Below are 12,825 nucleotides of genomic sequence, written 5' to 3' on the forward strand. Positions count from 1 at the left end.
CTAAGAAAACCCAAAAATAGAAAAGGATAACAAATAATAGAGGGAGTATGAGTTACTAAAATCACAAATTCTTGTTTGTGACGGCACATATCCGTCACTCTTGAGTGACGAATACCATTTTACCTCACAAAGTACCCACTTTTTCTCTCTCTGCAACACTATTCATGTGGTCCCCTTTCTCCACTAACTCATTTTGTTACCATTTTAACTCACAAAATATCCGCCACAAATGGTAACCCGTCACAAGGGAGACCTATTGTACTAAAATAATGGAGTTGGGTCAGATTCTAGTGCGGTAGTCAAGCTTGATAACTTCCAAACCTACATTATTATCAACGTTAAAACAGGGGTCACGTCGTTGCATGGTTCCACTTTGCTAACATAGTAACATTATTTTGGACTCTCGTTAATTTTGCCATGCAAGACCCTCAAACAAGGACTCAGATTGGGTGAACTCCTGAAGCCCACAATTGATCAGGAGCGAGGTGAATAAGAGCACCCACAATAGAGAGGATGAGAGGTCCTCTTAATACTCTTTTTCTTCTAAGAGGACATATCCTCTCTATTGTGAGGCACATGTTACATATCCTCTTAGTAAGAGGAAGATGTTTACTTCCTCTAGTTTTAGAGGAAAGCTTACATTGGCCCTAGTGCCCACAAACCAATTACTATTTGTCTTGTGTATAATAATTCTTTTATTTTTATCTTTTATAAAATTTTGAGATTATTTAAAGTAAGAGAGGTAATATGAGAGGATCCTCATCCTCTCTATTGTGGGAAAAAATAATGGAAGGGGATGGTAATGGTGAGAAATGAAATTGATGAAAGAGAAAATGAGATGTCGAAAAAATAGAGGAAGGTTGGAAAATAGGAGGAAGATAACATCCTCTCTATTTTGGATGCTCTAAGGCATCACTTGTCATAAAACTCACAACAATTATCAGAATTAACAACTTGATGCTGCAATTTATTACTCTTAAGGGCTCGCTTGGAATGAGAGTAATTATTAAGGGAGTAATAATTTTGTTTTAAAAATAATAATGTATATATGTATCAAATAATTAATAATGTCATATGTTTTTGCGTCGGTTTTGTTTTTAAATAATACTTTGTATCTAACTTTTCTAAACTGAATTTATAGAATCTGAACTGAACTGAACTTATAGAATCTGAACTGAACTGAACTGAACTGAACTGAGTTGAACTTATAGGATCTGAACTGAACTGAACTTATAGGATCTGAACTGAACTTATAGGATCTGATCTGAACTGAACTGAACTTATAGTATCTAAAGTGAATTTAAATTAAGTGACTTTAAGGCCAAAAGAACAGGCCTAACTATTAAGTAAATACAAAAAAGTATAGAATTATTCAAATAACATAATACTCCACAAAAATCGACGTTGGATTGTCGTCCCGCGAGCGAGTGGCACATTGAGATTTGTGACGCGCCCTCATTTCTGCCGCACAAGTGCTCCGTATTTCTTACTTCCTCCGTTTCAGTGAACTCTTTACATTTGCTTTATACCATATTAAACTCGTCTTATTAGTTTGTTTCTGAAATTAACAAAGAGGGATATTAATAAATAAATTACAGATACTATGTAAAGGATAAAGTTTATCATCTTCTAAAATATAATTGTAATTTTATTTAGATTTTACTATATAAATATATGTTGACACAAGCATCATCATATTGTAAAGATTTATACTGAACCAAAATGTAATTCTTCGTGTCATAATGTTTAATCAAAGGTAAATAAATAAACGGGACGGACGACAAAATTTGAAAAAATCATGTTGCAACGTTGAAATCTCTGCAACATAATCCATTCAAACAAGTTGAAAAAAATCATTACATATAATTACAGTTTATGAGAGCAAGTAGATTTTTTTTTTGTATATGCATAAAAAATATAGGCTTACAAGGACGGACGGCAAAATTTCATCTAGCCCTTAGATCAAAGATCTCAGAAAAGACTGAACCCGACTTGACCTCCATATGAGAATTTGTAACAGCAGTATTACTAACCATAATCGACCCTTGAGTATCAACACCAACTGCTCTGCTTTCGCAAACATTTTCCCCAAATGAAATTGTCGAAGCACCATTTTCACCACCACAAGTAGCATTATTTCTAATTGTAAAATCCACCATTAGACTAATGTCACCCGTGTTCTCGGCGGTTTGTTGAAGTGTTAACATGAATTCTAAACTCAATACTACGTCCCTCATTGAGGGACGTTCATCTCGATTAGCCCTTATACACAATTCTGCAATCTCCCCAAATTTACTTAGACACTCCGATGTGATTTGACCTGTTAGAGTAGGATCGACTACAGTGTAAAGGATCCCTTTTGTGTAGCAAGCTCGAACCTTAGGAAGGTTAAGTTCAACCGCTGGTCGGGCACATAGGACTTCAAATAACATGACTCCAAATGAATAAACATCCGACTTCTCAGTTAATTGTCCACGTTGATAATACTCGGGATCCAAATACCCAAAGCTACCTTTAACAATAGTACTAACATGGCCCACTCCTGTATCACTTGCAGGACCGACTTTCGAGAGCCCAAAGTCTGACACCTTGGCGGTCCACTTGTCATCGAGCAAAATATTAGTGGACTTGACATCACGGTGAATGATCAACTGTTTTGTGCCCCCATGGAGATATTCTAGCCCACGAGCCGATCCTAGGCAAATCATCAAACGTTGGTTCCATGATAATACTTGATTGTTGCTTGTTCCCTTAGTGTCCCTGTAACTCAAGTGGTCACGAAGGGTGCCACGGGGCATGTACTCGTATATCAATATCATCTCTCCCTTTTCATCACAATACCCGATCAAGGACACCAAATGTCTGTGACGTAGTCTTGAAAGCATCTCAATTTCAGTAAGGAACTCTTGCTCCCCCTGTTTGGATGTCGAGTTTAATCGTTTGACTGCCACATCAGTGGCTCCACCATCTATGCAACCTTTGTACACCTTTCCAAACCCGCCCCGGCCAATGATTAAGTTCTGATCGAAGTCATGAGTGGCAACCCTTATCTGGCTCAACGAGAAACGTCGACATAGATCGGTTTGTAAGGATGGTCTAGATGAGTTGGCCGATGTAAATAGCTTCTTATACTGTAGTCTACTTCGAAACAAAGCAAGTATAATAACAGAAACTAGTAGTAAACCAGTAATGACACTTCCAATAATAATGAGAGTCTTACGGATTGAGCTTTTAGCGCTTATTGGAGTTTGATTTAGTGAAGTTGTGTCGGTACTGTTGTAAGGTGGATTAGGAACTGCAAGATTTCTAGCCGTATCGCTCACCTTCAAGATCTCCAACCCACTCAGCGATACATCTATAACACTAAACAAACAGAACAAGTGCAACAAATCAGTTTAAATATCAATCAATCAATCAATCATATTTAAGAAATATAGAGTTAACTTATTGCAACATTTGTGAAGGAAAGAGCAGCCTTTGAAGGACGGAGGGCCAAGGACCCCTCCAAATGCATCACCTCAAAACCGACACAAATAATCATTTAGAACCGACGCTATAGTTTTTTTTTTTTTAAATATACTTACCGGCCAGGACGTAAAGGACGGAGGGCCAAGGAAAGAGCAGCCTTTGAAGCAGTAGTAGGATTATGAGCAGGGACAGTTATAACATAATCCTTGTACACTGGAATACCAAACCCTCCAGCCTCGTACCAAATATCAAGATCCTCCTCTGCCAGGTTGCCATCAATATACAAATTCATCACCCTCTCATCAATCCCCGTGACATTAGCATCCAACTCACAGAAATGAAGCCTCACCAGATAATCAAACCCCGGGTCCACCTGGAACACCCACGTAAGGTCCCGTTTTAAATTTATCTCAGCCGAGTTGTCTCCCATGCTCCTAGCCGTCCCGTATACTATCTTAGGCGCCGCGTTTGTGCCGCTGTTATTCTTTGAGCTCACCCACTTTGGATCTGGTTCCAACTTTATGCCTCGTTCCCCGACTACGTAGTCTTCGTCTGCGTCCCATTTACGCTTCATTCCCCCTGGGTTGTCGTTCCTCTCATCCACTATCTCCCCTCCCACGTTTAGCCTATAAGCCGTCTGCAATGCGGTCAAATCCTTATCGAATGTGTATCCCATTTCTGGATCATTGGCATCAGTATAAATCAGGTTGGAGTCGTTTAAGTACAAACCATCTGGAATGGACTCAATTTCTATACCATTCACGTACCCGTGCAAACCATCAGGAGAACCGTTACTGAGTATACCTGGAGACTCTGGAGAGAAGATTAAGTTGAGATTATCTTCATCATTTTGTATAAAAATTAGGAATTCAAGTATAATAAATGGTTTCCCTTGTGAGTTGAGGAAAGGATTGAATTTGTCTAAAAGAGTGAAGCTATTAGCAACGAGAGATGTCAAAAATTGGTGAGGAAGAGTGTTGTTGAATGAAACATTAGGGAAGAAGTAGAGTCGTATGAATTTGGGGCCTGGGGTGAGAGTGAAGGTGTAGGTGATATCAGACCAGAATACCCGACCTACTTTGTATGGCAGGTCATCAGCATTCTCTGAGAAGCTAGTTGAGACGGTGTTGAGGTACGATGGAGCGAAATCAGGGTCGTCATCGCTCTGCCATACACGACCATCGGAGATGGACTTAGATTGGGTGGACACCGGAAGCCCACAATTGATGAGGAGTGATGTGTCGTTAAAAGCATCACTTGTGTCGTTAAAAGCATCACTTGTGATACAACTCCAAACAATTATCAGAATTAACAACTTAATGCAATTATGCATTATTACTCTTAAATTTGTTAAATAAAAACACCAATTAATATAAATTCTGGTATTTTATTTTGTTAATATGCATATACAAATGGACACAGTTAGTTTGAGGATAAGTAGACTTGAAAAGTCAAAATGTTATGTGCCACCCAACTACTAAAAGACTTGTGTATGTTTGGCTCATTAGATCGAAGACTTGATATTCTGATATTTTATTTTGGTAAATTAAAGTTGCTTATTGTTAACGGCATATACAAATGGACACAGTTAGTTCGAGGATAAGTAGACTTGAAAAGTCCAGACTTGTGTTTGGCTCATTACAAGACTTATTTAGGGGAAAAGTCAATATATTACGCAAATGCCGACATAAAGTCGATCGGAAGAATTTACATACATCACTAATAGTTTCGGCCGGGTAAGAGTCCACTCAACCTCGGGTCGAAAAATCAAGCCGCATTAAGTGAGACATACAATGTGCAGCTCCATTTCCGGACCTTTCACAAAAGAGTAAGTAAGATTTCCGAACAAATCTCCTAAATCGACAATTGAGTAGAACGGTACTTGTCGTCTTTATCATATCCCATAATATATTGCGTACCCTTAAGGCAAAGGATAGAAAAACTGTTATAGTAATTGCGTAGCTAATAGTCATACTTTATAAAAGTTTATCCTTGAACTTCTCTGTCTAGCTTATATCCTCCTAGGAAATCGATTTGACAACGTGAAGTGTCTTCGGCACACTTAAGTAAAGTTTTGCAAAATTTACTCAAGGAATCATCGGTAGGATGATGAGTGCCATATCTGCGGATGACAAGCTTCTCCAAAACCGGGGTACTTCTTAAAAACAATGGCACTAGACTCAACCCATATTTGCTAAATTGTTTGACATCTTCTGCATAAAACTCTATGCGTTTCACCTTTTGAACTAGCATGAACACGGCATCTTGATTCCAAATCATCTCTAAATATTTTAGATCTGACAGATAATTTAAGACGAATCAATTTGGGTAAGGTAGTACAACAATTGATGAACCTCACCGGTGAGCCAGTACTTAGGGTAAGCGACTTGACGACATTTGAAATCGAATTCAGCATATGCATTGATAATATATAATTAGAACAATAATTCAATTGTTCCAATATCGGAGTATCAATAATAACATTACGGATGGATTTCCCTTCTAATTTTATATGTAATCGTTTTAAACTCTTACTTGTGATTAAAACGACACTTTCCTTAGGATGGTGAAGGTTCAAGGACAAGTCTTCAAGCGACGGGCAACAACTTAATAACCTTCCCAAATATGTGTAATCGAACAAACTGAAATATAGTTTCTTGAGGTTTGGAAGAACAAATGAATTAGGAAGTCTCCAACCAATGCCGTTGGCAATCAAACGCAACTCAAGTGTTACCAAGGAATCGATTAGAAAAATGCTTGGTGGGTAAAATCGATGATCAAATTGACGAAAACCTGGAGAGCAAGAAAGCTTCATGTGTTGGACGTTACGAGAAGGTAGTTGACGAACCCATGTGTCGATGATTGTCCAGCAACGAGGTTCGTTGTAGTGGTAAGCGTAAAGATTAAGACAAAATGTGTCGATAACAGGTGGCGCGAACAAGGTGAAGAGGTTATCAAGGATAGTCCAATACTCGTCGATATTGTCGATAGGTTTGTCATATCGTTTGATGCTGAAATTGGTAGTAGAAATAGTAATGACGGTGTCGCGAAGAAGGTTAAAGCGTGACATAATGTTGATGATAATTTCATCGGGAAGGGAGCTCCATCTATGGTGTTTTACCATTGACGACCGATAACGTTTTTCTTCCATCGTATGTTACCTTATTAGCAGCTTTTGCATTATATTACATAAAAAGTTACTGTAACATAGATAAAAGATTGTCTAATTTTTCTGATTAAAAGTGGTTTCGGGAGGATTGGTTTATAAAGACAAATTTAATGAACATGACGGATTATCGATTAATGAACAAATACTTGAAGAATTACCAGCCAAACTTTGTTCTTGCCTGACTACTTTAAAAAAGTAGAAAAAAGTGAGAAAATTATAATAAAAAACAGAGCAAAAATAGAACAAACACCAGAACGGATCAATGGGTAGTGAAAAGAATAGCAAGGGGGATGAAAAGGGAGTGAAGGATAAGAAGATTTACAGGGCTGGTTATATAAAAGAGGGATACAATAGAAAAATTAGAATCCAAACCCGAACAAAAGAGACTAGTAGATCGTAAAATCAGGTAAATTACGAAACAAGAAGATGACTGGATAGCGAAGAACTTGGTTAATCTGTAGTGGATGTCCAACAACCCAATGATAGAGCCGAGGAAGCCAACGGCGTGGGTAACAACTGCTTCATAATAGATCATCATGAGCGTGTCGGATAAGACCGGTTCAGGGAGTTTGCTTTCGAGGCTGCTTAAACCCATCAACACCAAAAACACCATCTTGTTAACCCGAACAAAATTCGAATTTTTTACTTAAATGGCGTTCTAAACCAAAATATTTACAAAAATGGGGCTCATTCCAAACTATTTACACGGAATGGGTCCACGTCAGCACCTTATTTTTTTTTTACAGATTTCTTAACTTCTCGACATATGATTTAGCGGGAAGTAATTTTTTTTTTATTTCATAGACTTCTCGCCAGTTCAATCAGCGAGAAGTTTGTATTGTATATTATTGCTCCTTGACATGCTTCTTCTTCATCTTCGTTCTCCTTGTTCCCTCTACCAAACCACAAACTACCACCACCATTCTCTTTCTCTCACTTCTCTTGTCATATAAACATCTTGTTTTGAATGCTATCCTCGTAGTTTGAAAAGTAAAAAGCCCGCCATATTGCCGTACATAACTATTTTTGCGATTTCGGTAACTTGGTCTTTACTTGAGATTGATTTCCGCAATTTATTGACTCCCATTCCCGCTGTATTTTCCTTGTGGTAATCAAACTAAATCGACAATGAGCCAAGCATACAAATGAAAGAGAGGGGTGAGTTATTAGCGTAACATATTCATTCATGAAACCGAAATCGCAGAAATAGCTGTGAGCGGCAATATTGCGGGCTTTTTTCTTTGCAAAGTACGACAATAATCATTCATAAAAAAGATGTGTATGTGACAAGGGAAGTGAGAGGAAGAAAATGGTGGTGGTACTTTGTGGTTTGGTAGTCGGAGCAAGGAGATCTGAGATGAAGAAGGAAGCATGTCAAGAAGCAACAACATACACAAACTTCTCGCTGAATCAACTGGCGAGAAGTCTATGAAATAAAAAAAAAATACTTCCCGCTAAATCATATGTCGAGAAGTTGAGAAATCTGTAAAAAAAGGTAAGGTGCTGACGTGGACCCATTTCGTGTAAATAGTTTGAAATGAGCCCTATTTTTGAAAATATTTTGATTTAGAACACCATTTAAGTAAAAAATTCACAAAATTCTCACTCAATCTTACTACTTGTCACCAACTCATTCCCGTTACCTTCATCTCTCAACATCTTCGGAAACACACAGTAAGTAATTTTAATTAATGGTAATTTTGATTGATGTCAATAATTGGGTTTTGTCTTTGACTGACAGAATTTTCAATGTATAACACATTAATTTTGTCTTTGACTGACAGAATTGTCTGCTATAGTGTTCTCATCTTCCCACTCTCTCAAAATTATTTATGATCGAGTTGTTTCCATTAAGTTTCTCAAACCGTCTCTCCGAAGTTTTTGTGATTAAGTTAAACACACGGAAACTGATCTTGTAATTAAATTAAGTCAGGCTAATAATTAATTTAGTTTTATAAGAATAAATCACATGGTAGGTATATCATCAAAAAAGTTTACAAGAAAGTCGAGATTAGTCGGATTGAAAAACAAACTATCCAAATTCGGAAGTGACCCAGGTATAGTAATTTGAGATAACCAAGGAACATGTTCTTCTAGTAACTCTTCTGATGACAAAGTCGAGCCTATAGTTCCATCTTCGCTTGACATGTCATCCTTAATTACTTTTCCATCATATACGTTCGAGAGTATGTCATAGTTTTCGATTTTTTTATGTTCGAAATTTTTTGTAACCTTGCGTTTTCTCCTTGGTATAACAAGAGGTAATATATCATCATATTGGATGTTGCACGAAACCTTGGGTGGTCTACCTCTTTTGCGATTAATTGATGATGATGTCTCTTGAAGAACAATTTCCATTGACTAAAGAAGCAATTATAGGTAAAATTAGTGAAGAGTAATTAAGATTTGGAAGTGTGACGAAAAAATCAGACGATGTAATGCTTTTAAACCCTTGAAAAACTTGTTTATCTAAGTTTAGCACGTTCAGATACAAAGAATTTTGAGGTGAATACAATAGTTATTAATACAATAATCCAATAAAGGAGTAGTTTTATAAGTTTTTTCCCCCAAAGAATCTATTAGGATTAGGAAATTTTGATTTTTTTTAATAAAAATAAATATAGTATTTCCTTATCTTTGGAGTAGTAAGATTAGGAATTTTTGAAGTAAATAAATATTGACTTTTTATTTAGAGTCATAAATGTGACTTTGCCATAATATAACCTTGTATACGAGAAATCTCTGCAACATAGTTGAAAACGTAAGCTAACAAGGACGGACGACAAAATTTCATCTAGCCCGTAGATCAAAGATCTCAGAAAAGACTGAACCCGACTTGACCTCCATATGAGAATTTGTAACAGCAGTATTACTAGCCACAGTCGACCCTTGAGTATTAACACTAACAGCTCTGCTTTCGCAAATATATTCCCCAAGTGAAATTGTGGAAGCACCATTTTCGCCGCCACCAGTAGCATTACTACTAATAGTAAGTTCCACCATTGGACTACCATCACTAGTGTTCTCTCCGTCTTGTTGAAGTGTTAGCATGAATTCTAAACTCCATACTACGTCCCTCATCGAGGGACGTTCATCGCGATTGACTCTTACGCACAACTCTGCTATCTCTCCAAATTTACTTAGACACTCGGGTGTGATTTGACCCGTTAGAGTAGGATTGACTAAAGTGTGGAGGATTCCTTTTGTATAACAAGCGCGAACTTTAGGAAGGTTAAGGCCAACCGCTGGTCGGGCACATAGGACTTCAAATAGCATGACACCAAATGAATAAATGTCTGACTTCTCAGTTAATTGTCCACGTTTATAATAGTCAGGATCCAAATACCCAAAGCTACCTTTAACAGTAGTGCTAACATGGCCCTCTCTTGTGTCACTTGCAGGGCCCACTTTCGAGAGCCCAAAGTCTGACACCTTGGCGGTCCATTTTTCATCGAGCAAGATATTGGTGGACTTGACATCACGGTGGATAATGAGTTGCTTTGTGCCTGCATGAAGATATTCTAGCCCACGAGCGGATCCGAGGCAAATAGCCAAACGTTGGTTCCATGATAATACTTGATTGTTGTTTGTTCCCTTAGTGTCCCTGTAAATCAAATGGTCACGAAGGGTGCCACGGGGCACGTACTCGTATATCAACATCATCTCTCCCTTTTCATCACAATACCCGATCAAGGACACCAAATGCCTGTGACGTAGTCTTGAAAGCATCTCAATTTCAGTAAGGAACTCTTGCTCCCCCTGTTTGGATGTCGGGTTTAGTCGTTTGATAGCCACATCAGTGGCTCCACCATCTATGCAACCTTTGTACACCTTGCCAAACCCGCCCCGACCAATGATTAAGTTCTGATCGAAGTCGCGAGTGGTAATCCTTATCTGGGTCAGCGAGAAGCGTCGACAAAGATCAGATGGTAAGGACGGTCTAGAGGAGTTGGCCGATGTAAATAGCTTCTTATATTGTACTTTGCGTCGAAACAGAGCGAGTAGAATAACAGAAACTAGTAGTAAACCACCAGTGATACTTCCAATAAGAATGATAGTCTTACGAATTGAACTTTTAGAGCTTGGAGTTCGATTTAGTGAAGTTGTGTGAGTAACGTTGTAAGGTGGATTTGGAACTGCAAGATTTCTAGTTGGATCGCTCAACTTCAGGATCTCTAACCCGCTCAGCAAGACATCTGTAACACTAAGAAAAAGAACAAGTGCAACAAATAAGATAATATTGTAAACCTTACTAAGAAAAGATAATGTTCTCCAACAATTATAACAATATAAGGGCGATACGAGTTGAAAATATATATTAATTAATGTTATTATTTGAAAATGATTTGATTAATACTACTTATAAAATAAAACTGTAAATCGCTATTATTATTTTTGTAATTTTTGGTCCATTTATAAACAATTTTATAAAATATGGGTTAATTATGGTCAAATTATTAGTGAAGACTAAATTTTGAGTCCTAAAAGGTTAGGGTAATTAACTTATGCATAAATATGAGTTTATGTATTTTTGTGATTATAAAATGTTGAAATCACGCAAATCCGTAAAAACCGAGTAATATACGATATTGGCTAATTAAAAGGCGATTTAGCATAAAAATTGAGCATGTTCATACATATTATAATGCTGAATTTTCTTTATGATTGTCATAATTTTAATTTATGTAATTTTTGAATTATGTAATTTTACTTAGTATGGCCTTAGATTTTAATTGGTATTTCCCGAAATGTATGGGAATATCGATTCGGTTGTAATTTTTATTGTGATCTCGTATCACCGTTTTGTAATTTAATAGATTTATTTTATTTTAGTTACAAATGTATAATAGGAAATTATGTAATTTATTATGTAATTTTATTCATTCCGGAGTTCCCAAAGACGGATTTCTTCAAGAATGGCGATACATAAAGACGGTGTTACCTCGAGATGCGTGCCACAACCGAAGTTCAAGGGACCAATGGAGTTGGTTTCCGAATATGTAATAGTTAAATAGTTTTTCTATTTTAGGAAAGGCCATACTAGGATTTATTTATCTTTATGCTTGCATTTTATTTTATGTCACATGCATCGCTAAATCGCCATAACTAAACATGCATTGTCTTATCGAGTTTATCGACCGTGTCAATTAGAATTATCGTAGTTCACCGCTTTAGTTCACTTAAAACGTGATAGATAATAAATTGACATGACCTCTCGCTAAAACAATTAATTGAGACATAGCCTTACCAAATAGTAGAAACCATGAAAACCTATTTCGCGAGGGAGTGCACTCGGCTACCCCGGGGTACAAACCTTGTTACGTAGGGGAAGTGGGTGATAAATGTCTAATCCACCGAATTCATGTTGATGAGGGTTTCATCGGCTACCCCGTGCCTAAGTTGATGTGGGTTTGGATAATGGACACATTTATTCGAAATTTGGATTGAACTCAACAAAAGTAATTGATAAGGGTTTCATCGGCTACCCCGTGCCCTTGTTGATGTGTTTTGGGCTATAGATAAACATTAGAGTAATTTTATCGACCAAGAGTTCTAAAAGTAGAATCGATTAAACGTTAATCCATCGAGTTATATTGATGAAGGTTTCATCGGCTACCCCGTGCCTAAATTGATATGAATTTGGGTCTTGGAATCATTTATTATAGTTGGGTAGAGGTCACTATATAAATGTTCATATCTTGTTAATATTTTACAAGTATGATTTTAAAAAGACAAATGTTAATATTTCCTTTTCCTCCATATTTGTAGTTCTAAAACAATGAATCCATCAAATGCTACCGCACCAATTACTATTGAATCTTACCACAATGTTCTTGACGACATTTGCTCCAACAACGATTTCGATACAACTAGAGAACTTCATTTCGGGATAGGTTCGGATGGAAACCTTAACTTCATCACTTCTTCTAAACCACCCACTACTACTAGACCTCGTGTGAGTCCGTCTCAGGAAGACTACCTCATACGATCTATAAGGTCTTTTGTCTCGGAAGATAAAGATGCCAAAGCTAGTGGGAGCTCTAGCAATCAAGTTCTTGCGTCAAAGGGAAAGAGGTTCAAGAAGAAAGGAAAGAAAGTCAAAAACTTCAAGCAAGTTAATGATGAGTGCCATTATTGCTATGGCATGGGACATTGGCTTAGGAATTGCCCTATGTATTTGCGAAATA

At 37.2% G+C, this 12,825-nt stretch overlaps 3 protein-coding genes across 4 annotated transcripts in view; all 3 read right to left on the reverse strand.

Annotated features, from left to right (window-relative positions):
• LOC141612504 (uncharacterized) overlaps positions 1-12,825 on the reverse strand; it is a 167,684-nt gene that overhangs the window by 80,924 nt on the left and 73,935 nt on the right. The gene's annotated exons all lie outside the window — the stretch shown is intronic.
• Positions 1,378-5,020, reverse strand: LOC141612500 (receptor-like protein kinase FERONIA). Of its 2 annotated transcripts, XM_074431297.1 has the most exons (3): positions 3,585-5,020; positions 1,928-3,363; positions 1,378-1,558 (listed from the first exon to the last, which is right to left on the reverse strand). In XM_074431297.1, exons 1-2 carry the CDS (start codon positions 4,799-4,801, stop codon positions 1,947-1,949), a joined length of 2,634 nt encoding a protein of 877 aa, XP_074287398.1. In that variant the 5' UTR covers positions 4,802-5,020; the 3' UTR covers positions 1,378-1,558; positions 1,928-1,946. The 2 variants fall into 2 exon arrangements, with proteins under 2 accessions (XP_074287398.1, XP_074287396.1); XM_074431295.1 differs by lacking the exon at positions 1,378-1,558 and having other exon boundaries at positions 1,711-3,363.
• On the reverse strand, positions 9,356-10,948 carry LOC141614773 (putative receptor-like protein kinase At5g39000; the record flags this gene model as incomplete). Its single annotated transcript, XM_074433520.1, has 1 exon — positions 9,356-10,948. A coding segment is annotated over one exon (1,521 nt), but the record flags the coding sequence as incomplete, so codon positions are not given.

Source organism: Silene latifolia, chromosome 11, assembly GCF_048544455.1.
Source record: "Silene latifolia isolate original U9 population chromosome 11, ASM4854445v1, whole genome shotgun sequence".
Classification (NCBI taxonomy): domain Eukaryota; kingdom Viridiplantae; phylum Streptophyta; class Magnoliopsida; order Caryophyllales; family Caryophyllaceae; genus Silene; species Silene latifolia.

Excerpts from the sequence above, each read along its gene's own strand:
- LOC141612500 (XM_074431297.1), bottom strand. The coding sequence starts at position 4,801 with ATGCATAATTGCATTAAGTTGTTAATTCTGATAATTGTTTGGAGTTGT. Across the intron at positions 3,364-3,584 it reads CGTCCTTTACGTCCTGGCCG|TGTTATAGATGTATCGCTGA; the intron begins GTAAGTATATTT and ends CTGTTTGTTTAG.